The sequence below is a fragment of the Arachis hypogaea genome, chromosome 5 (assembly GCF_003086295.3).
Source record: "Arachis hypogaea cultivar Tifrunner chromosome 5, arahy.Tifrunner.gnm2.J5K5, whole genome shotgun sequence".
Lineage (NCBI taxonomy): Eukaryota > Viridiplantae > Streptophyta > Magnoliopsida > Fabales > Fabaceae > Arachis > Arachis hypogaea.
In genome coordinates this window covers 114,276,356-114,298,129 of record NC_092040.1, presented here as the reverse complement: position 1 = coordinate 114,298,129, position 21,774 = coordinate 114,276,356, and the positions used below count along the sequence as shown (strand labels likewise).

The 21,774-nt window shown below is 31.0% G+C and overlaps 1 protein-coding gene across 9 annotated transcripts; it reads left to right on the top strand.

Annotated features, from left to right (window-relative positions):
• Positions 1–11,374: 11,374 nt before the first annotated feature.
• On the top strand, positions 11,375–20,000 carry LOC112802968 (serine/threonine-protein kinase STY46). 9 transcript variants are annotated; one of them, XR_011881592.1, is made up of 17 exons: positions 11,375–12,035; positions 12,794–12,908; positions 13,219–13,370; positions 13,464–13,583; positions 14,278–14,350; positions 15,000–15,110; positions 15,607–15,657; positions 15,915–16,054; positions 16,178–16,285; positions 16,454–16,527; positions 17,097–17,272; positions 17,432–17,592; positions 17,997–18,092; positions 18,623–18,703; positions 18,829–18,879; positions 19,396–19,536; positions 19,636–20,000. XR_011881592.1 is itself a non-coding variant. In XM_025846405.3 (16 exons), the coding sequence occupies exons 1-16, from the start codon at positions 11,854–11,856 to the stop codon at positions 19,660–19,662; spliced, it is 1,698 nt and encodes a 565-aa protein (XP_025702190.1). In that variant the 5' UTR covers positions 11,375–11,853; the 3' UTR covers positions 19,663–20,000. The 9 variants fall into 9 exon arrangements, 6 of the variants coding, with proteins under 6 accessions (XP_025702190.1, XP_025702192.1, XP_025702191.1 ...); XR_011881593.1 differs by having other exon boundaries at positions 11,403–12,035; positions 13,219–13,328; XR_011881591.1 differs by having other exon boundaries at positions 11,483–12,035; positions 16,418–16,527.
• The last annotated feature ends 1,774 nt before the right edge of the window (positions 20,001–21,774 follow it).

The following is a 21,774-nucleotide window of genomic DNA, read 5'->3' as shown; positions in this document are numbered from 1 at the left end:
GCATCTTCATACGCTTATCTGAAATTCCTACTAATGAATTACATAAGTATCTCTATCTTTATCTTTATGTTATATGCGTTTATCACCATACCCATTTGAGTTTGCCTGACTAAGATTTACAAGGTGACCATAGCTTGCTTCATACCAACAATCTCTGTGGGATCGACCCTTACTCGCATAAGGTTTATTACTTGGACGACCCAGTACACTTGCTGGTTAGTTGTGCGAAATTGTGTTTATGCCATGGTATTGAACATCAAGTTTTTTGATTCATTACCGGGGATTATTTGATTTGTGAAAAGTATTGATCACAATTTCGCATACCACGCTGTGAGGCTACAACAAGCTTCATCATTCAGGAAAGGCAACGGCACATCACCAAGACAACCTAAGTCTACATCCTTCGACTGGCAGAATAGGCGTTTGTAAAAGGATTCAGCTTCCCTTTTAAGGACCTCCAGGTCCGTTTTCCACACCCCATCTTGAAGAAAGAGACCATGAATCTTATTATGCTTTCTCTGCACAAGAGTTTGGACATAAAAGAACTTGGTATTTCTATCTCTGAATTTTACCTACTGCTCTCTAGATTTCTAAAACCATAGAAGTTCCTCCTGCACAAGCGTGTTATTAAATTCCTCAATCAGCTGTTGTTCTTTTTGCTGAATAGACAAATATCCCATTACTTCCAAAGAGTTCTTTTGCACTTCTAAAAGCTTGCCATGCATCTCTTTGTAGCCAACCTGCCATGTCTGGTTTACAATATCTCTGTACCCCGGATGAGTTGTCCAAGCCGCAATAAACCAAAAAGGTCTATTCTTTTTTGGTTGGGAACGACCTGTACAACGCACTAGGATAGGACAATGATCAGACTGAAGCCTATTTAAAATTTCTGCGTAAGCCTCTGGAAAGAGAGATAACCATCCACTGTTGATACAGACCCAGTCAAGTTTTTTCACCACCTCAACACCATTTTTAACCCTTCTGTACCAAGAAAACCATCTTTCAATAGTCTTCAAGTCAAACAAATCACTATCCCCTAGAGAGGTAGCAAGCCGATCTGCATGGTGACTCGAGAAGAGGCAACCCTTAGATTCATGAGAGAATAGTACTTCATTAAATCACCAAGAACAATCCATGGCCCGCAGAAAGATGAAGACTGAGTAACAAGATAATTCCATAGCAGAACCCTGGTATTAAACTGAGGACTGTCATAGATACCATTGCACCTCTAAATCACATTATTTACTTGAACATCAACTGTAACACACTGATCGAAAGCATCAACCCATTTGCAGTGAACACCCTGCATTGCAGAAAGGAACCAAATACCCCCTTATGTCCTGACGCCTCTACTATACCAATAGGATGATAACCAAGTCTTTCCCAAAATAGTTTCAAGTGTTGAAAAGGACAGTGAGTTTCAACCACAATAAAAATTACAGGTTTAAATTTTCTAACCAGCTCTTTACAATTCACCCGGGCTAACTTATTAGAAGCACCTCTAATATTCCAAACTATTATATTTAAACTATCCATAATATAAAATATAAAAATATAAAACAAGAAAATCAAAGTGCTTCACCAACCTCAAACCGAGGCTTGCCCAGCGGAAGTGACTCCCGCGACCTTCATGTTTGCCGGATCTCCATGGAATATCTCCTTATTCCCGCCTACCGACGTAGCAACAGCCGGTAACGCACCTTCCTTCTCCAATGGAACCGCCATGATAACACCCTCCTTCACGGCTGCATGAAGACATGATGATGCTTCCACCACCGTGCCTCCACTCTTCTCAACTGGTGAGCTCTGTAAGGATGCCGGCCTTAGTCTTTTTCGGAGAGAGGAGCCGCAAGGTACTAGGGTGTGTCGGGTTGAAGAGATCGACGTCTCACCAACACGGGAAGCACTGTGTCCGACCTTGACTTGTGACCCGACCCTGGCGCGATAGGAGCTGGATCCATCCGTGTGCGAGAAGTGGATGGTAGGCCTGATTACTCTACCTGAATCGGTTCTGGATTGAGTGCCTCTTTGGACCTTGTTAGATTGCTTCTGGCCCAACTTGGTTTTACCTTTCCTCATAACTTGCTCCCAGCCTGGTTCATCATGCATGCAAGCCTCCTCAACATTATTTTTTTTCCAAATTATTAGCTTCCAAATCCTCTTGCAAACTCGGTGCAGGATTCTCGCCAGTAACGCCACCTACCACATCATATTCTACTTCATTTGAATTGTAAATTTTAGGCTTAGGATGTGGCACTGCCGTTGTATCGTCTCGTGACTTGGTGACATCAGAATCAGCACTCTTTCCTTTCCTAGAGTCTCTACCCAAGCACTATGCCATATCGTGACTATAATGTGCACAAGAATTACAAATTAAATTTAAACTTTCATACTCCACTACATGAGTTATGCCTTCCACAATGATATGCTTGATCACTGACAATCCTAAATTTATTTGAACACATACTCGGGCATATCGTCCTCTCTTGGCCAACTTAGTGGCTAGGTCCACTTTGATGGAAACTCCTATTGCAGAAGCAATACGCATCGATAGCACTAGATTGGGAGTCCCGAAATCCGAACCCATACAAGCGTAGATCTGAAGGATTGCTCACATGGCCGAAAATCTATATCCCACGATTTTATAGCAACATAGTGCCCCTTAATCAACCACAGGCCACCAAGCATGACCTTATCACGATCTTCACCTGCATCGAATTTTACTATGAAATACCTAAACCCCACATCAAGCAGATCAAAGCCACCTTTGATGCGCCAGAAACTTGTGTGAAATAGTTGTGTAACTATAATTTATTATCAAGAACATTGATCACTAAAACTTCTTGATAAGGCTCTGCCAAGCAAAACTTGACTTTTTCAGTGAAGTTTACACATGGAATTTAGGGATCGCCCTACTTGCCCACCACCGTTGCTATACTATCCCCAAATATAGATCCTGCAAGTGTAAAAGCCTTCGATTTCTCTGAACTAATTACTTTATCTCTAAAGAAGACATTTGTAGACTTTGAAAAACCATCTCGTGAAAAATCCTCCTTGACACCGGATGCACCCCACCCACACTTTCCCCTTATCTCTTCCGACGACATGGCCGCTATTTTCACTGTGTTTCGCCCTCAAACACTCTCGTTTTCGCTCTCCCCTTCTCTCATTCTCTATTTTCACTGTGAATACTGAGTATGTACTCTTTCTCTACTAGAATTTGTATTTCGAATCCAACTTTAGTTTTGATTAAATATAATATTATGTGATTAAATATAATTATAAAATTATTTTTTTTAAGACTACTGAGTTCAACAATGGACCAACATTTTCTCATTCTCTTAATCATCATATTCTTTTTCAACGTTAAGGTCAATATCAAGCTTACATACACCTTACCCCACACACACTAATGTGATTACGTCGCATAAACATGAATGATGCTAAACATTAGTAGCGTCATATAGGAAATTTTCCACCAGGAAATTTACTAGTCTTACTTGCAATCATGATCCCCACTTTGCAATGGATTAATTTTTTAGCTTAAATCTCACATTATTATTGTTTACCAAAAAGACTAGTACTAAATAAGTAAATATATAGTTACAATCTTCAATGTTCTCGTGTGTATATCTAGTCGAATATATTTTATCTTCAATAATTTTTTGTTCTGGAAAAATGATAGATAATCAGCTAATATAAGTAATATATACAATTATAATGTCAGCCTTTCTTCTTCTTTTCTTTAGGCGGTGTATATTTCTCTCATGTATGTATTCTCTCATCATCTTTAATAATATAATCTTGACTATCTATCATAAAGTGTAATTGAGAATTGAACTTGTAATTTTATGATTGTATAGTAAACTCTTATGACATCCACATATTAATCACATGAAAATACTCATATTCAAATTAAACATTATTATTGATGTAAATTGTCCATATATATGAGACCTTGACGTAGACATACATAGCCAAAACCCAAGAATAAAGCTTGTTTTTTTCACTTTCAAACCACGCCCTAAATAAAGGATCTCAATCTCTTATTTATTAGGTGCTACCTGTATATATATATATATATATATATATATATATATATATATATATATATATATATATATATATATATATATATATAGAGAGAGAGAGAGAGAGAGAGAAAGAAAGAGAGAGAGAGAAGTGCTAGGAGTCCTAACCATCAATTAGTTATTTTTAATAGTTTGAGATTACATCCAATAATAAAAAATCACTCACTTTTTTTTTATGGTTAAGTGTTCGTCACAAAACATAAAAATTGCTGGCCCTAGACTTTATATATATATATATATATATATATATATATATATATATATATATATATATATATATATATATATATATATATCTTTGATTTTCCTAAAACATCCATCTTCATATCAGTTTGCTAAGAATATTTTAATGAATAAAATTAATTTAAATAATATGTAGCATAACATAATATAATATTGGCCAACTATATATATGCAGCTAGCTATACGTATATAAATGCTGATTGATTGAAGAATAATATTTAAATTTTTCACATATTTTGAAGGGCATGTTGGTTATTATGTCTTTTTTTTTTTAATCTTCTCCAATTAAAATTGACATTATCTTATATATTGTGGCCGTAACTTTTTTTCATTCCCAGCTAACAGCCATATCAGCTAATGCTGAATGAGAAGAGGCAGTCATTTTTATTTACTTTTTATATTATATATTCATATATTCATATTAATTAACTATTTCTACTCTAGTATCTATCAAAAATATCACATCAACAAAGAAAAAAAAAAGAAGTATTTAACAAAAATTATAAACACTAGTTTATATAATTTTATTTAAATAATTAATTTTAAAATTTCTGTTTTAATTTTTAATAAAAAAACACTAAAAAATAGAAAAAATACAAAATAAAAGAATTGACACAGTTTTTTGCATGTGTGGTGACACATAACTTCTGATACATTTTACGTATTAATTAAGAATCTATCACGTATTAGACAAATGATGAAAGGTTGATTGAGTTATATTTTCTTTTTATTACGAAATATACTTGTGGTTGTCATGTCTATTTTTAAGAGAGACTAATAAAATATATAACTCAAAATATGAATACTAGTCTATATGTTCTTATTTAAATAATTAATTTTAAAATTTTTATTTTAACTTTTAACTTTTAATAACAAAAAAACACAAAAAATAAAAAAAAAGTTATTAAGTAAAAAACGGACACAATTTTCTACATACTACAGGCAAAGGATGTGGTGACACATAATTTTTTAGTTCTAACATATTTCATATACTAACTAAAAATCTGTCACGTGTCAGACAGATGTTGAAAGGTTGAGTTATCTTTTCTTTGTATTGCAAAATGCACATGTGGTCCTCGTCTATATGGATGCTGCCATACGTGTTTGCTTTCAGGAGAAACTAGTAAAATATGTAATCCAAATTTGAACACAGTCTAAATGATTTTATTTAAATAATTAATTTTAAAATTTTTGTTTTAACTCTTATGCTATGTTTGTTTGAGAGGAAAATAGAAGGAAAGAAAAGGAGGAAAGAAAATGGGAAGGAAAATGATTATTTTTCATTGTTTGGTTGAGAAAGAAAATTAGAGAGAAAAGAAAATGAATGGAAAAAACTGATGGGGTCCACCAATTTTTTTTCTCTCCAACATCGGAAAGAAAATGGAAAGAAAACTAATGTTTCTCTCTCTACTTCCAATACTACCCCTTCACTTTTTTAATATATATTATAATATAGAGGTAAAATTATTTTTTTATAATATTTCTTTCCTTCTTATTTTCCTTCCATCCAAATACATCTAAAGAAAATAAAAATTCACTCAATTTTTTTTCTTTCCTTTCTTTATTTTCTAGTTCCTTCCTCTCTATTTCTTTCCTTCCAACCAAACATAGCCTTAATAAAAAAAAGACACCAAAAAAATAGAAAAAGGTTATGAAGTAGAAATAGAAGTAGAAGAATTGACACGACTTTTTGCATGCTGCTGGTGAAGTATGTGGTGACACGTAACTTCTGACACATCTCACGTACCAACTAAGAATCTGCCATGTATCAGGTGCTAAAAGGTTGGGTTATCTAATTATCTTTTTTGTTGCGAAATACACACATGGTCGTGTCGTCTGCATGAATGCTGACATACGTTTAGCTGACATAATTTTCTGCATGCAGCAGGCGAAGTATGTGGTGACACGTAAACTTCTGATACATTCACTAACTAAGAATTTACCATGTGTCACGTGTTGAAAGCAGGGACGGATCCAATAATAATAATATGGGGACACTAGTCCCACTGTGTTTTTTAATATTTTTTAAAAATAATTATATATAATATGTCTTCACTTTGAATTTTAAATGACCATATTACAAATAATTAAAATTAATTGGTCAAAATTTTAAATTTATTTTTTTATTTTTCTATTATTTTAACTATTATTTAATTTAATCAAATTTAATTTTTGTGTCGTCACTCTTTTATTTTCTTAAATCCTCTTCTTATTTTATATTTTCAACCTTTCTTTTCTATTTTTTGTCTAGCAGTCATCTTCTCTTCATCAAGAAGTGAGTTTCAAATTCTCCATGTAACCATATTTTTTATATAGCTCTCGATGACTCTATGTATCTTCCAATTTTATTATTTTTCTTTTTGATATTTTCAATTGCAAATTTTAATTCAAACAATTATAGTTTAGGTATTAATCTAATATTTTATTATCCCCATGACTTTGTATATTTTATTTTATTCTCAATTTATTTATCTATATTACTTATTTTTTATTTTTTGTTCTATTATATATACCTATATTGCATATAAAATTTTAAAATAAATTGATTAATTTATTAATTTATAATATATTTTTTAAAAAAATAGTAATGAAAAAATATTTTTAATTACAATACATAATTAAATAGATGTATAAAATCTTTCATCTAATATTATATCAAAATTAAATTAAAAAATATATAACAAATTTAATTATTTAGAAAAAGAAAAAAGTATAAAATTTTAATTATTTAAAAAAAATTATAAATTAAGTTTTATATAAACATACTTTTTATATACAGATTTAATTTTTTTAGTTGAATTTTAAATTATAAATATTAGTGTATCATTAAATACTAATGTGCCAATTGATTCGGTCTTTTATTATTAAATGTGCATAAAAAAATTAATTAGAATAATAAGTTATTTATAATTTAATTAAAATATTTTAAGTTCAAGTTTTAGAAATAAAAAATATATTTTTATAAATTATATATAATGAATAGTATTTTAAGAATAAAAGTATTCACTAACTTTTTTTAAATTTTTATATCTCTATATAATTAATAATGTTCAACAAAATTTATTTTAATATATATTTTTGTCCTTACTTCTAAAATTTTTTTGATCCATCCCTAGTCAAAAGGTTGAATTATCTTTTTTGTTGCGAAATACACAAATCATCATATATATAAATGCTGGCATACGTGTCTACAGAGAGTCAGAGACGAATAAAATATATAACTCAAAATTTTTATAAGAGTATAAAAAATACGTACAGAAAAAAGAAAAAATGTTTGAACATAGAGGTGGTCAATGATTAAAATACACTACTATATCTTGTTCTTAATTATTACATAGTCCAATCTTATATATATCTATGATTTTTTCAAAACATTCATCTTTATATCAGCTTCTGCATGCTAAAAATATTTTTATGAATAAAATTAATTTAAATAATATGTAACATAATGTAATATAATGTTGGCCAACTATATATATGCAGCTAGCTGTACGTGTATAACTGCTAATTGATTGAAGAATAATATTTGAATTTTTCACATATTTTGAAGGGTATGTTGGTTACTATGTTTTTTTTTTTAAATCTTCTCCAATTAAAATTGACATTATATTATATATTATGGTGGTAACTTTCTTTCATTCCCAGCAAGCAGTCACATTATCAGCTAACCCTGAATGAGAAGAGATAGTAATTTTTATTTACTTTTTATATTATATCCTCATATATTTATATTAATTAACTATTTCTACTCTAGTATCTACCAAAAATATCACGTCGACAAAAAAAAGAAGTATCTAATAAAAATATGAATATTAATCTATATGATCTTATTTAAATAATTAACTTTAAAGTTTTTATTTTAATTTTTAATAAAAAATATAGAAAATTAAAAAAGAAATTATGAAGTAGAAGAATTCATACAATTTTTTACATGCTATAGATAAAGTATGTAGTAAGATATAATTAGTGACACATTTTACATATTAACTAAGAATTTGTCATGTAACAGACACATTTTATATACTAATTAAAAATCTGTCATGTATCAGACATGTATTAGACAAGTATTGAAAGATTGGATTAATTATTTTTTGTTACAAAATACACATGTGTTCATGGTCTACATGAATACTGCTATATGTATATATTTTTAATAAAGATTGATGACATACATAACTCAAAATATGAACACTAGTCTATATAATCTTATTTAAATAATTAACTTTAAATTTATGTTTTAATTTTTAATAGAAAAAAAAGATACCAAAAAATAGAAAAAGATTACGAAATAAAAGAACTGACACAGTTTTCTCATTGTTGCAGGCGAAGTGTGTGGCGACAAATAATTTCTGACACATTTCACATACAAACTAGGAATCTACCACGTATCAGGTGCATAAAGGTTGAGTTTTTTTTTTTTGTTGCAAAATGCACACGTAATCGTCATCTACATGGATGTTGATATACATGTCTGCTTCCAAAAGAAACTAATGAAATATGTAACTCAAAATATGAACACTAGTCTATATAATCTTATTTAAATAATTAACTTTAAAATTTTTGTTTTATTTTTTAATAGAAAAAAAAAACAAAAAGTAGAAAAAAAATTAGAATTGACATAATTTTCTGCATGCTACAGACAAAGCATGTAGTGAGACGTAACTATTGACACATTTTATATATTAACTAAGAATCTGTCACGTATCAGACACGTATCAGACAAGTGTTGAAAGATTGGATTTTTTTTGTTGCAAAATGCACATATGCTCGTCGTCTACATGGATGTTGCCATACGTGTCTGCTTCTAGAGTAGACTAATGAAATATATAACTCAAAATATGAACACTAGTCCATATAATCTTATTTAAATAATTAATCTTAAATTTCTGTTTTAACTTTTAATAGAAAAAATAGACACCACAAAATAGAAAAATATTACTAAATAGAAAAACTGACACAGTTTTTTCATTGTTGCAGGTGAAGTATGTGGTAATGTGGCGACACGTAACTTTTGACACATTCCACATCCCAACTAAGAATCTGCCATGTGTCAGGTGCGGGAAGGTTGAGTTATCTTTTTTTTTTGTTACAAAATGCACACGTGGTCGTTGTCTACATGGATGCTGACTGACATACATTCTAGGAGAAACTAATGAAATATGTAATTCAAAATATGAACAATAGTCTATATGATCTTATTTAAATAATTAACTTTAAAGTTTCTGTTTTAATTTTTAATAGAAAAATACCAAGAAATAAAAAAGATTAGAACTGACACAATTTTCTGCATGTCCCAGACAAAACATGCGGTGACACATAACTTTTGAGTTTTGACACATTTCACATACTAATTCAAAATCTGTCACGTGTCAGATAGGTGTTAAAAGATTGAGTTATTTTTTTTTTTTTTTTTGCAAAATGCACACGTGATCGTTGTCTACATAGATGCTGCCATACGTTCAAGAAATACTAATGAAATATGTAATTCAAAATATAAATACTAGTCTATATGATCTTATTTAAATAATTAACTTTAAAATTTTTGTTTTAATTTTTGATAGCAAAAAATAGCACTAAAAAAAGTATGAAGTAGAAGAACTGACACAATTTTCTGCATGCTGCAGGTAAAGTATGTGTTGACATCTAACTTCTGACACATTCACATACCAACTAAAAATCTGCCATGTGTTAAGCGTTGAAAGGTTGGGTTATCTTTTTTTTTGTTGCGAGATGTACACGTGGTCATCGTCTACATGGATACTGACATATATATGTGTCTGCTTCTAGGAGAAACTAATGAAATATGTAATTTAAAATATGAACACTAGTTTATATGATCTTATTTAAATAATTAACCTTAAAATTTCTGTTTTAATTTTTAATAGAAAAAAATACCAAAAAATATGTAACTCAAAATTTTTATAAGAGTACATAGAGAGTAGACACATAGGAAAAAGAGGGAATGTTTAAGCATAGGGGTGGATATGGGGGTGGATTTAGTTTTGAATGACCATAAGTTTATTTGGTTAAAAGGTCATTCGTACTGTCGGATCGGGTGTTGGTTAGTGTAGAATGGGTTAAAGAGTTTTTTGAGACGCGGCCTAAAGGTGAGGAGAGAGGTTTATGTCCGTTGATGGATTTTATGTTATCATCTGAAATACTTAGTTCGAAAGAAATAACAGGATATTCAGAAATCAAGAAATATGTGTTGTGGAGGTTATTAACAAGTCGATTAGAAGTTACAAAGAGTTAGTTGATTTTGATCCTTCTAGTTGTTGATGGCAATATTAAAGATAACTACAGTTTAATTTTATATTTTGTTACCTAATAATTTTATATTTTTTAACTATTCTATTTTATTGTGTTGAGTTTTTTATTTAAAAAAATCTTTTTTGTTTGTTTGTTTTGGTTATGTAAAAAATTATTTTTGAGATATAATTCATAAAAAATATATAGTTTACTATTTAAAAATTCAAATAATTGACTCCTTAATTAAAATATAAAATATATTATATTAAATTAATTTTATATTTATAATTATTATGCACATTTAATTTATAAAAAATACACTGCTAATAATAATAATAATCCACCCACCTTTAATGCACCTTTTCGTAATCCCACCTCACTGTCCACATACTTTAGTCTAATACTCTAATTTGCAGTGTTTAGTGGAGTATTAATTATGATGTAATCTAATAAAATAATTTTAAATAATATAACGTTAAAACTATAATTATGTTAAGTATATATTAAATTCGATTATTAAAATTAGTCATCGATCTAAAATATACATAAAAATATAAAATATATAATAAAAATAAATTAAATTATATATATTTATACATAAATATATTATAACCGATTTTAGAATGCAAGTAACATTTTTATTAAAAAATAATACTAATATTTATGAGGTATCATATCATTCAATCTATATCATTACACATGGTGCACTGTTTATTTCAATTACTTTCACTACACAATTACTCTATTAAAAAATCTCCACATATAATTGCTACTAGTTTATTATTGTAACCGGCCACCAAAAAAATAAAATAAAATCGTAGGTATTTGTTATCCAAATCCAAAGTCCATAGTTACTATTAAAGGCATAATAATATACTGAAAATATTTTATTTTAATATGGAAATTCCCATAATATGTAAACTTGTTCCGTTTCCTTTTTTTCCTTCTTAGCTGACTTCTTCAATCTTCAGCTCTCTCTTAACTCTAACTGGATCTCTCTCTCCAAAACGCGATTCTCCAGTAAGTGTTGTACGGTCATGGAGGACGAAATTACCCTCCGTTTTTCTCCCAAATTACCAACCTCTATCCTCGTCTGTTTCTTCTGTTTTCAACTCGGATTCTAATTTCAGTCAAAGATTCTTGCTCACTTTTTCTCCTCATCGGAATCCTCTTCCATTTTCTCTTCTATTTTCCTTCTCTTTCTCGGCCGAATGAGCTGAAACTGCAGAGAGTAACATTAAGAGTGTGTTTGTGTGTGTGTGAGAGAGTAATGGATTTCGTTGAAGGTGTCGGAGAGAGCTCGTCGCCGCCGCGGACGTTCGGCGGTTTCAGCAACTACGACGTCAGGAACGATGTCTACAATCGCTTGGTGGAAACCGGCCACGATCAGGCTGTGTCGAATCCCGATTTTCGAGAACTGCTTGAAGCTCACTTCAATCGCTTGCCTCCGAGGTAAGAAAAGAAAATTTGATCGGTGAAAAACAGATAATCTTTTGTCTTCTTTGTTTTTGTGTTACTTCTTTTTTTTTTTTCAATTTATTTTAATTCATTTTCGGTTATTATTTTTAGATAGGGCAGTTTGAATTTTGGTTATTGCTGTTGTCTTTGCATGCATTTATGTGCGCTTTCAATGGCTGATTATTGTTATGGAGTTCGTGGCAGATTATGGTTTTGCATCGTAATGATTGGTGGTTCAGTTTGAGTTTACCGAGGTGGAATTTTGTGTTGAAGAACATTTTATCCTGATCATTAAGTAGGATTTGCTTGAATGGAGATTTATTGTATTTTGATTTTTGACTATATCAAGCTAGCTTTTAATAATGATAACGGAATTTGGGAAGCATTTAAGTAGCTCTTCTTGAAAGTAATCAGCTTTTAAGGGGGAGAATGTTGGAGCAGTTTAACTGCCTTTCTGCCAGACATTTAATTTGGCATCATTCTATCGGTCATCACAAGTACATTTTGGAGGCATTCGTGGTTTGATGTTTTGTTGAAGACTTAGTGGTGAAACTAAGATCAGTTTGCTTCCTCAGATTGATGCTAAAATGTGTATTAGGTTAGGGTTATGAAGTGCTAGGTGATTAAGTCATTTGATTGTGTAAGGGATATCATGATACACTCATATGTTACATGCTGAAAGAGGAGATTCAGAAATATGGGTATTTTGAGATTGGGTGCACTTGTAATCCCATCTGTTGCTGTTGTTTCAGTTATGGGCTTGATGTTAATGTGGATAGAGCTGAAGATGTTCTATTGCATCAGAGTCTTCTTAGTTTGGCAAGGGACCCGGAAAAGCGGCCTGTCATCCATGTACGCTTCTTGGAGGTACCACTCTTTTATCTCATTTGAAATGTTTCTAGAAATTGTTTCTAAGGTTCTTTAGGAAGACCTGACAAATGCTACTTCGTTGAATGATTTGGATAAGGGCGTTTTATCTGATTTTGGACTTTAATGTATACACTAAGCAATAAACATTTGGTGCTTGTTCCCATTTGAACTACTGCTTTGGTATGAGTTTACCAAGGGCTAAAAAGATTACCTTTCCCTGTTCTGAATTTTTTAATTTGTTATTTTGTTAATTGTTACATTTTTTTGTGAATATACATAATCTTCTTGTCCATCACTTGTTTGGCAGAATATTTCAGCTCAGACAGATGGTGAAGAGCAAGAAATTGCAAGTTCTCATTCTAGCCCAGGGCCATCTAATGATGCAACTAATGGAGGAGCTGTATCCTCTCATAAGAGGTGTGAAATCCAGTTTATGTTTAGTACTCTATATATACACAAGTATGCAGAAAGGTCTTCCTAACTATTAATTTATTAATTATATATTAATTATGTCTTGTCTTAATGCATCATTTACATCATTCTTATAAGTAGGACAAGGGATCATGCAACTGACTTTGAGCCTTGCTCGAAGCTTGAGGGCCTAAATTTGGATGTTAGAAAGAATTCCAAGGATATAGAGGAAAGATTTCTTTCAGACAACCTATCCCAGAGGTATCACTTGAACAAAATGATAATGCCATTTCTTACTCTTTTTTTTCAAATGAGCGATGACGTTAAATTCATCAAACATAGAATGGACTGAGAATATTTTCCTATTTGGAGTTGGAGAGACAGAAAAAGTTTAGTTGAAGTTGAATTGTCTACCTTTTCACCTATTTCCAAACTTATGAGCATTGAGCAGTTCTGTTTGCTGAACTGCAAGTTAAATTCGAAAGTCCAGTTGATGCACCGAGGATGATTTATCTGTAGCTGAAAACATATTTTCCAAATCGTAATTAGGCCACTATGTCCTTTGCATGCATGTTAGGCCTTAAAGGAAAAGAAAAAGGATGATGCAGCCAGCAAGATTCTTCTTCATTGGTACCCTAATAGAAGAATCATGTGTACCATGAAGAAATGTCAATATGTTGGAGAATTGGTCTATAGTTTAGGAGGATGCCTTATCCTCCTTTTTACTTCTACTCTTTGTTTCTTCTCTTTCTCTATGATAACTTTGCTTCTTCCATAAAAGAAGGAAATAAAGAAAAAAAGTTTAGCAAACTAATTAATATTATTGATCAACTATAGATTTTCAAAATGTAGGAGTTTGTCTAGTTTCTATATTTTTTTAAAATAAAATTGATGCAAGTGTTGATATGCTATGTCTCACCTGCTTGATGTAAAATAATACATATGTGAAATGCAGGCAGGAGCATTTAAATTTCCCAATCCATGAAGTGATATTTTCCACCCTTGACAAGCCAAAGCTTTTAAGCCAGGTTTGTTTGAAAAGTTTACCTTGTCTTTTTATAAAATAAAATGTATATATTTTCTTTACTTCCTCCAGCCCTCTCTTTAAAATATCTATTTAAGTTTAGCTTCCATAGTTATATCAACTTAACCAATAACGGGAATGAAATGGAAACTCTATCAAAATTAAGATATAATGCATTTCAACACTAGGAGTGATTTATTAAGTGGTAATATAGAGCATGCTGTCATTCCTAGGCTAGACAAAATGAGTTACTAGAAGCCATGGGGTGGGGTGTTGGATCCCATTGTTTTCATAATTCACATACAGTTTTCTTACGCTAAATAGTGACAAGTGATTCTTACAAAAGTATTCTGTCATAATCTGGAAGCAGTTAGTACCAAATATAAATTACCTTTACTGGAGACCAGGTGTTGACTAAGAATATGTAAGGAGTAAAAATGGGCCTATAGCCCAATTAGGACATGTTTAATTTACTCCTTACAGAATACTGGTGTGAATTTTACATAAGAGATTGGAGGTGGAAATTGGGATTCCCTTTGTGTAATTGTTGTTCAATTCAGTGGATTTTTTAAGCAGGAAATTCTATTTCTGTTTATGACTGGAAATTTACTTGATGTATTGCATGGTTTTTTTATGGGTACTGTTTTCTTTAGCTGTCAGCTTTGCTGTCTGATATTGGGCTTAACATCCGTGAAGCACATGTTTTCTCCACCACTGATGGCTACTCCCTCGATGTATTTGTGGTGGATGGATGGCCAGTAGAGGTAAGATGCCACTTGCAAAATATGCCATCCCATGTTTCCACTCCCTTGAAAATTTTATCATTGTTGTAACTTTGTTGCATTTTCCCATTTAAACGTTATAAAGGTATCTATGCTATTGTTTATGCCTAATGTCTCTTTAATTGATTATATAAAGTATTCCATGTACATTTCTATTTCTATTTTTGTTCTTTTTAAAATTCTCTGAATTGCCCTGGGGATTCAACTGTATTTTTGGTGTTGCTATCATGTATCATCTGACCTTTAGTGAACACTTTGTATTGGCAATGGCATTGGTTTGTATCCTAAATTTTGTAGCTGCATCTATCCTAGTCACTACATCTAATGATCTTCTCTGACTTCTAATTTGATAAAAATGAATGCCTCTTATGCCTGAAATTGAGCTTGTAGATTATTAAGGAGTATTGATATTATTTCCCAAACAACAGAACTTTCTGTTTCATCATAACGTTTGCTGACCATGCAATCTTGTACTCAGGAAACAGATGGTTTGTATGAAGCTATGGAAAAAGCAGTTGCAAGAAGTGAGGTGCGTCATGTGTCCTTGACTTTGTATTTACAAATTCATTTTTTGAACTTTACGTATGAGATTTGGTAACATCTGTTGTAATCTGTAAAAATGACTAAATAAAAGTAGTAGGTGAGCCTATATTTTGTTCACCATTGAGTGCAACCCATCATTAATATTATTTTGTTTGGATACCACTCTCTAAACACGTCTGTTTAGCTCATTCTCAAGTAAATTTTTCTGTATGACATTTAATCACATGTTCTTCCTTGCCATAGGGATCATGGTCACGCTCTTCAAATTCTCTTTCAGCTGTGGAGAAACCCTTAGCTGCAGAAGCAAAATGTGGATATTGGGAGATAGACAAGAGGTTGTTGAAGATAGGAGAAAGAATAGCATCTGGATCCTGTGGAGATTTGTAAGTTGGTTTCATTTCATGTATAAATATTTGTTCTCATTTATTCCCTTCCCTTTTCATGTCATACTTTCTATATATATTCTTAGTTCTAAACTTTTAATTGGCATTATGGTTTGTCCACAGGTATCATGGGGTTTATTTAGGGCAAGATGTTGCTGTTAAGGTTATGAGATCTGACCAATTGAATGATGCTTTGGAGGATGAATTTGCTCAAGAAGTTACAATTCTAAAGTTAGTAATTTGCCACATTATGCTGCACAACATACTCTTTCTATTTTTTGTTGGATTTTTTAATGAATTCACTTTGTGAAAGGTGAACCTTCTCATTTTGGCTTTATCCATATTCCATAATTTTCACTGTAGATCTTGTGTAAAGAGACTTTGTATTACTGAATGCAGGCAGGTGCACCATAAAAATGTTGTTCGTTTCATTGGTGCATGTACAAAGTCTCCAAATTTGTGTATAGTAACAGGTATGGATCTGTTCTTTGATAAAATAATAAAAATATCCATTTGCCACATGAGGGTTACTAACACATGACAAAACTGAACTATATACTAGCCCAAGCCACACGAACCTTATGCAGTTATGCACATCTGCTACCCCATGTTTGGATTTCCATCCAAAAGGGGCTGCTATTTCCAAATTTTAGTAACCTGCACAGATGTGAAAACTGCATGGCCAATCACCATTGGCGACGAAAGTGCATATGTACCTACTTTGATGAGACTTTTAGGATTTTCGCAAAATAAAATTATGCCCTCTATTTGTACAGATTTCAGAAAAATTACTTCAGCCACCGTGGGGGCTATATATTTTCACATACTCTTGAAGACTTAAACAGTCTTGTATATCATATCACACACCAACAAATTATTTGAAGGCAGACATCTAGATAAGTTTTGGTTTGACTGTGGTAGTTAAACCTTGTAAGCTCAGAAATTATTAGCTGATTTTTTTATACACTTTATCTCCAATCCCTTATTATGTTGTCAATTTTCTTATCGTTATCATCCATCTAAACATATTTCATACTGGCAGAGTATATGCCCGGAGGAAGTCTGTATGATTACTTGCACAAAAACCATAATGTCTTGGAGCTATCTCCATTACTGAAGTTTGCAATTGATGTTTGCAAGGGTATGGAGTATTTACATAGAAACAACATAATTCACAGGGATTTGAAGACTGCAAATCTGCTGATGGATACAGACAATGTAAGAATTTATGGAAACTAATAATTTTATCTCGTAAACAGCACTAATAATCCATATTCATGCAATTATCTTTCAGCTTGTGTATTGTTACCATGTTAGATGAATTCCTTTGTAAAGGCAAGGCTTAATGTCTACTTGCCTCATCAATAATTGTCATAGATTTGCTCAATTTTGAGACTGTTCAAGAGCTGGTGTGATGTCATGCTTTTTGCAAAAATGTGGTCCTAACTTAGAGCTGAAAGTGGAAGACCATACATCCTGTACTACAATACAGTTACAGAATTCATCCTATCTTTTAGTCCCTCATTAGGATTAATACGGTAAACTACTATGATATATTTGAGAATAATTTTATGCAAAGTATTCTAACTTATGTGGTGATAAACTAATCTTTGGTGGACATGTTTAGGAATTTTCTCTAATTTTAAAGCTTTTTTGTGCCAACCTTGTTTGTCTCTAATTTTCTCGTTTTTCCTCTGCAGTACTTTCACAGGATTCATTTACTAGCATTCTAGTTAGTTGAATTTTTGGGGCCAATCAAACTTATAGATACAGTGTCCTCTCTTACGTGTATTAATTTGTGGATAATGACGTACAATTTTGAAATTTTATTGTTGTGATTGACATTAAGTATATGTTTGAGAAATAGTTGCTTTTGTCTGTTGGCGGGTGTGTGTATTCACTATCAAATTACTTTATTAAATATGTTTGCTTTTCATATTAGGTTGTTAAAGTAGCAGATTTCGGCGTTGCTCGCTTCCTCAATCAGGAGGGAGTGATGACAGCAGAAACTGGGACATATAGATGGATGGCACCAGAGGTTTGTCGTATGAATTATAATAATAATAAAGCCACAGAATTTTAAAGTTTCTTCTGCATGGACGCCTAAGTTTGATCAAGTACATATTTACATTAGCAGGATATGGGCTTCTTCGTTGGTGTATTTTATGTGCATTTTCTTCCTTTGTTCTGCCTTTGCTGTTTTGTTTGATAAAAGATGTTTCATGAGAGGGTAAACATATATTCATTGTTGTCTTACACGTAAAGCACAATTGCTTATCTAGCCAGTTTTGACTTTGCTTGACACACCATGTACATTGTAGAATATGATGTCTCTTTGTTTCACACGAATATGATGTGTTTTTCTCTGCTTTTTTGGTCCTTTACAAAACCTAAGACTGAATGAGAAAAAAATGGCTGAAAGGTAATAATATAATGCAGATCAATCAAAATCTATATTTTGATACACACGCGCACAAACACACTACTACTTGATGATCTTGATATGTGGTATATTTGTCTCAGTCTTGCTTTACTTTCAGTATCTTATTGTTGTCGGATTTTCTCAAGGTTATAAACCATCAGCCTTATGATCAGAAAGCAGATGTGTTCAGTTTTTCTATAGTACTCTGGGAACTAGTGACGGCAAAGGTATGGCCTAATAAATTGAAATGATACTAGTTTATTCCATTATTCTTCTTTCCTGAATAATATGATTGACATAAAAATATATTGTTATAAAATAAATTCTTTGTCACGTTCATCTGGTATTTCAGGTGCCTTATGATACAATGACTCCGTTACAAGCTGCCTTGGGTGTCAGACAGGTTTGCTTTCCTCGTAGTGAGACTTTATTGTTTAAGCAAAATGATTATATTCTAAAATTGAAAACCTCATAAATTAGAGCCATAAGGTACATGTCAATTTAGCAGTGTGCATGTACAGTTCTACACTGTTTCTTTGCAACATAGAATTTTATTTCTTGTTCAAAAATCTTGAACTGGGATTTTCTTATTCAAAATCAAATCAACAAAAATGTTAATCAGCAATTGATATTATATTTATGCCCTCAAATTAATTGTGTGATAAAAATTTCGACCCCTTTTTTTTGTTGAGAAATAACTATTTAGCAATTTTTTGTTAGAGATAAATGTCATATCTTACAGTTGCAATCATTTCAAGTCTTATTTTTCCTCATGTATGACTATAAACCATTAATTACAGCGTCTTACAAGAAATAGAACTTTACCAAAGGAGATGGCTTTACATAAATAAGTATGCTAAGTTCAAAGAATGCATGTTTATGGGAGCATACATGCACTAAATAGATTATCCTTTTCTAGGGACTGCGCCCGGAACTTCCAAAGCATGGTCACCCTAAACTATTATATTTGATGCAAAGATGTTGGGAAGCAGATCCAAGCAACCGGCCGAGTTTCCAGGAGATAACGGTTGAACTTGAGAATCTTTTACAACAAGTTGAGGTAAATCATATTCCTTATATAAAATCAAAACATAACTTCAGCTTGTAGTATTTGGTAAATATGTCACTCCGTTGGCCTGATTTCAACTTCAACATGCAGAATGATTCACAAGCTAATGGTGCTTGACATTCTCTGTGCAAATACCTTAAGTTCCAGTTATTTTCATGTCGTTGGCATCAATCTGGTTTTCACTCTCTTTTCTTCATTGGCTAAGCTATAGAGTTTTTTTTTGTGTTCCCTTTTTGCATCGAGAGAGAAAAATATATAGAAGCTGACCAATACAAAGTTGTAAAGAGACACTAACGTTATAGCTGATAATACTTTTGATATATCCCTGGAAAAATTATGTTAAAATTAAACTACATTATAGACCTCAGGCAAAATCGAATTAAATTACATTGTAAAAATTCTTCTACAAGAGAAATACTATGTTCCACATGGTTAGTAAAATGGGTTTTCTGGTACACCGGAATATATCGAGGGTAATTCATTGGAGAATGGAGAGCTACTTATTTGGATTGTAAATTAGTTATTTGAATCGGTCTAATCTTTAATTCATATGGAGTATAGATCGAATTTGTAGGTCAAATATCTCTTATATTTAGAATTGTTTAAAGAGTTTATCTATTTTGTATTCTAAAGGTATATGTTAATTTGGAAGTTTACAAATTAAGGAAGTTTTTATTGAAAATATAAAAACTTTTGAATTTTTAATGTATTTGTTTTATATTTATTAAATAAAAATATTTAAAAAATTTTACTGATAAAAATTTTATGTGCTCTTAGTTTTTTAATTTGTTTTCTAATAATGTACGAATAAGTACAACTAATATATAGAACGAATCAATTATATTAGTTTTTTTAATTATGTTAATTGTCTTCAATTGAATGGATCATATGTCATAAAACACTAGTTTAAAATATGTATATGTTCCCACCAAAACAAATATTTATGTGTAATTAAATATATGTACTTATATGAATGAAATAGCTAGTTACGGAAGAAAACGTGTCAGTATCTTCAAAATATGCAGCATAATATAATGTGTATAAAAGTATGCATCTTCATCTTTTTTATTTCTTACTTTCTCACCATATAAAGAGTAAATAAACTTGGCATACAAAATATAAAAAGAAAACTTTTGGTATGAGATATGAAGTTTATGTACATCCATATTTCTTTCAATAATCACTAAATATAATGGCTTAGATAGACGTTTTTTTAGGATATGTTTTAGTAATTAAAATTTAATATATATGATTAATTAAATTATATTATTTTTGTTAAAATAAAGTCAGACAAATTAATTTAACTGAAAAAATGATAAATTAAATTTTAAATCGATTTAAATTAATATTATTTTTTATAAAAAATGACTATAATATTTTTATTATAGAAAATGACAAAAATATTTTTATTATATATATATATATTTAAAAATTCTAAACTCTAATCTTATGACGGTAGAGAAGTAAAAGACTAGAATTTATGATTTTTAAAATTAATATGTATAATAAAATTATTTTAGTCATTTTTTATAATAAGAATATTGTAGTTATTTTCTATAAAAGAATAATATTAATTTAGATTAATTCAAATTTTGATTTATCATTTTTTTAGTTAAATTAATTTATTTAGTTTAATTTTAATAAAAATAACACGTTTTAATCGATTATATATATTAAATTTTAATTATTATAAAATACTTAAAAAAAGATATTTTAGCCGTTTTTATAAAAATGGCTGTAAATATAATAGGTTTGTGACACGAATTTATCGATCCGATAGTAATTAATTTCAACTATTTGTGCCGGTCACGTTACATTATCAAGGGATATTCCATGAGCTATAACAAACGGCCAATTTTCCGGTGTAGAATGACTTGCGCCTTCCGCATGTGTAGAAGTGCGGTCGCAGATTTTAAATATGACAACTGTCCCTAGAGATAGACAAATTCTAGTAGCTGGTAGGAAGTGCAGAAGCTGTCTTTTATTGTGGTCACCTGTGTTCTGTCATGAGAGATTAGATTAGCAGAAAATTGTAATTAATATCACTGATATTATTGAGTTAAGAACGGGCTTGATTTTGTTGGCCATTTTTTCCTTTACGTTCCTTATGTATATATAAAGAGTCTTAGACAAAAAAGCCTCCATTGCCATGATAGTGGACATTAATACAAAAAGACAGTTATACACCCAAAAAAAACAAACACAAAAAAAAAGTTATAGAACATGACA

Bases quoted from the DNA above. Each gene is read 5' to 3' on its own strand.
- LOC112802968 (XM_025846404.3), top strand. From the start codon at position 11,854: ATGGATTTCGTTGAAGGTGTCGGAGAGAGCTCGTCGCCGCCGCGGACG. The intron at 15,111-15,606 runs GTAAGATGCCAC...TCTTGTACTCAG, and splicing joins TGGATGGATGGCCAGTAGAG to GAAACAGATGGTTTGTATGA. The intron at 16,055-16,177 runs GTAAGTTGGTTT...GTTTGTCCACAG, and splicing joins TCTGGATCCTGTGGAGATTT to GTATCATGGGGTTTATTTAG.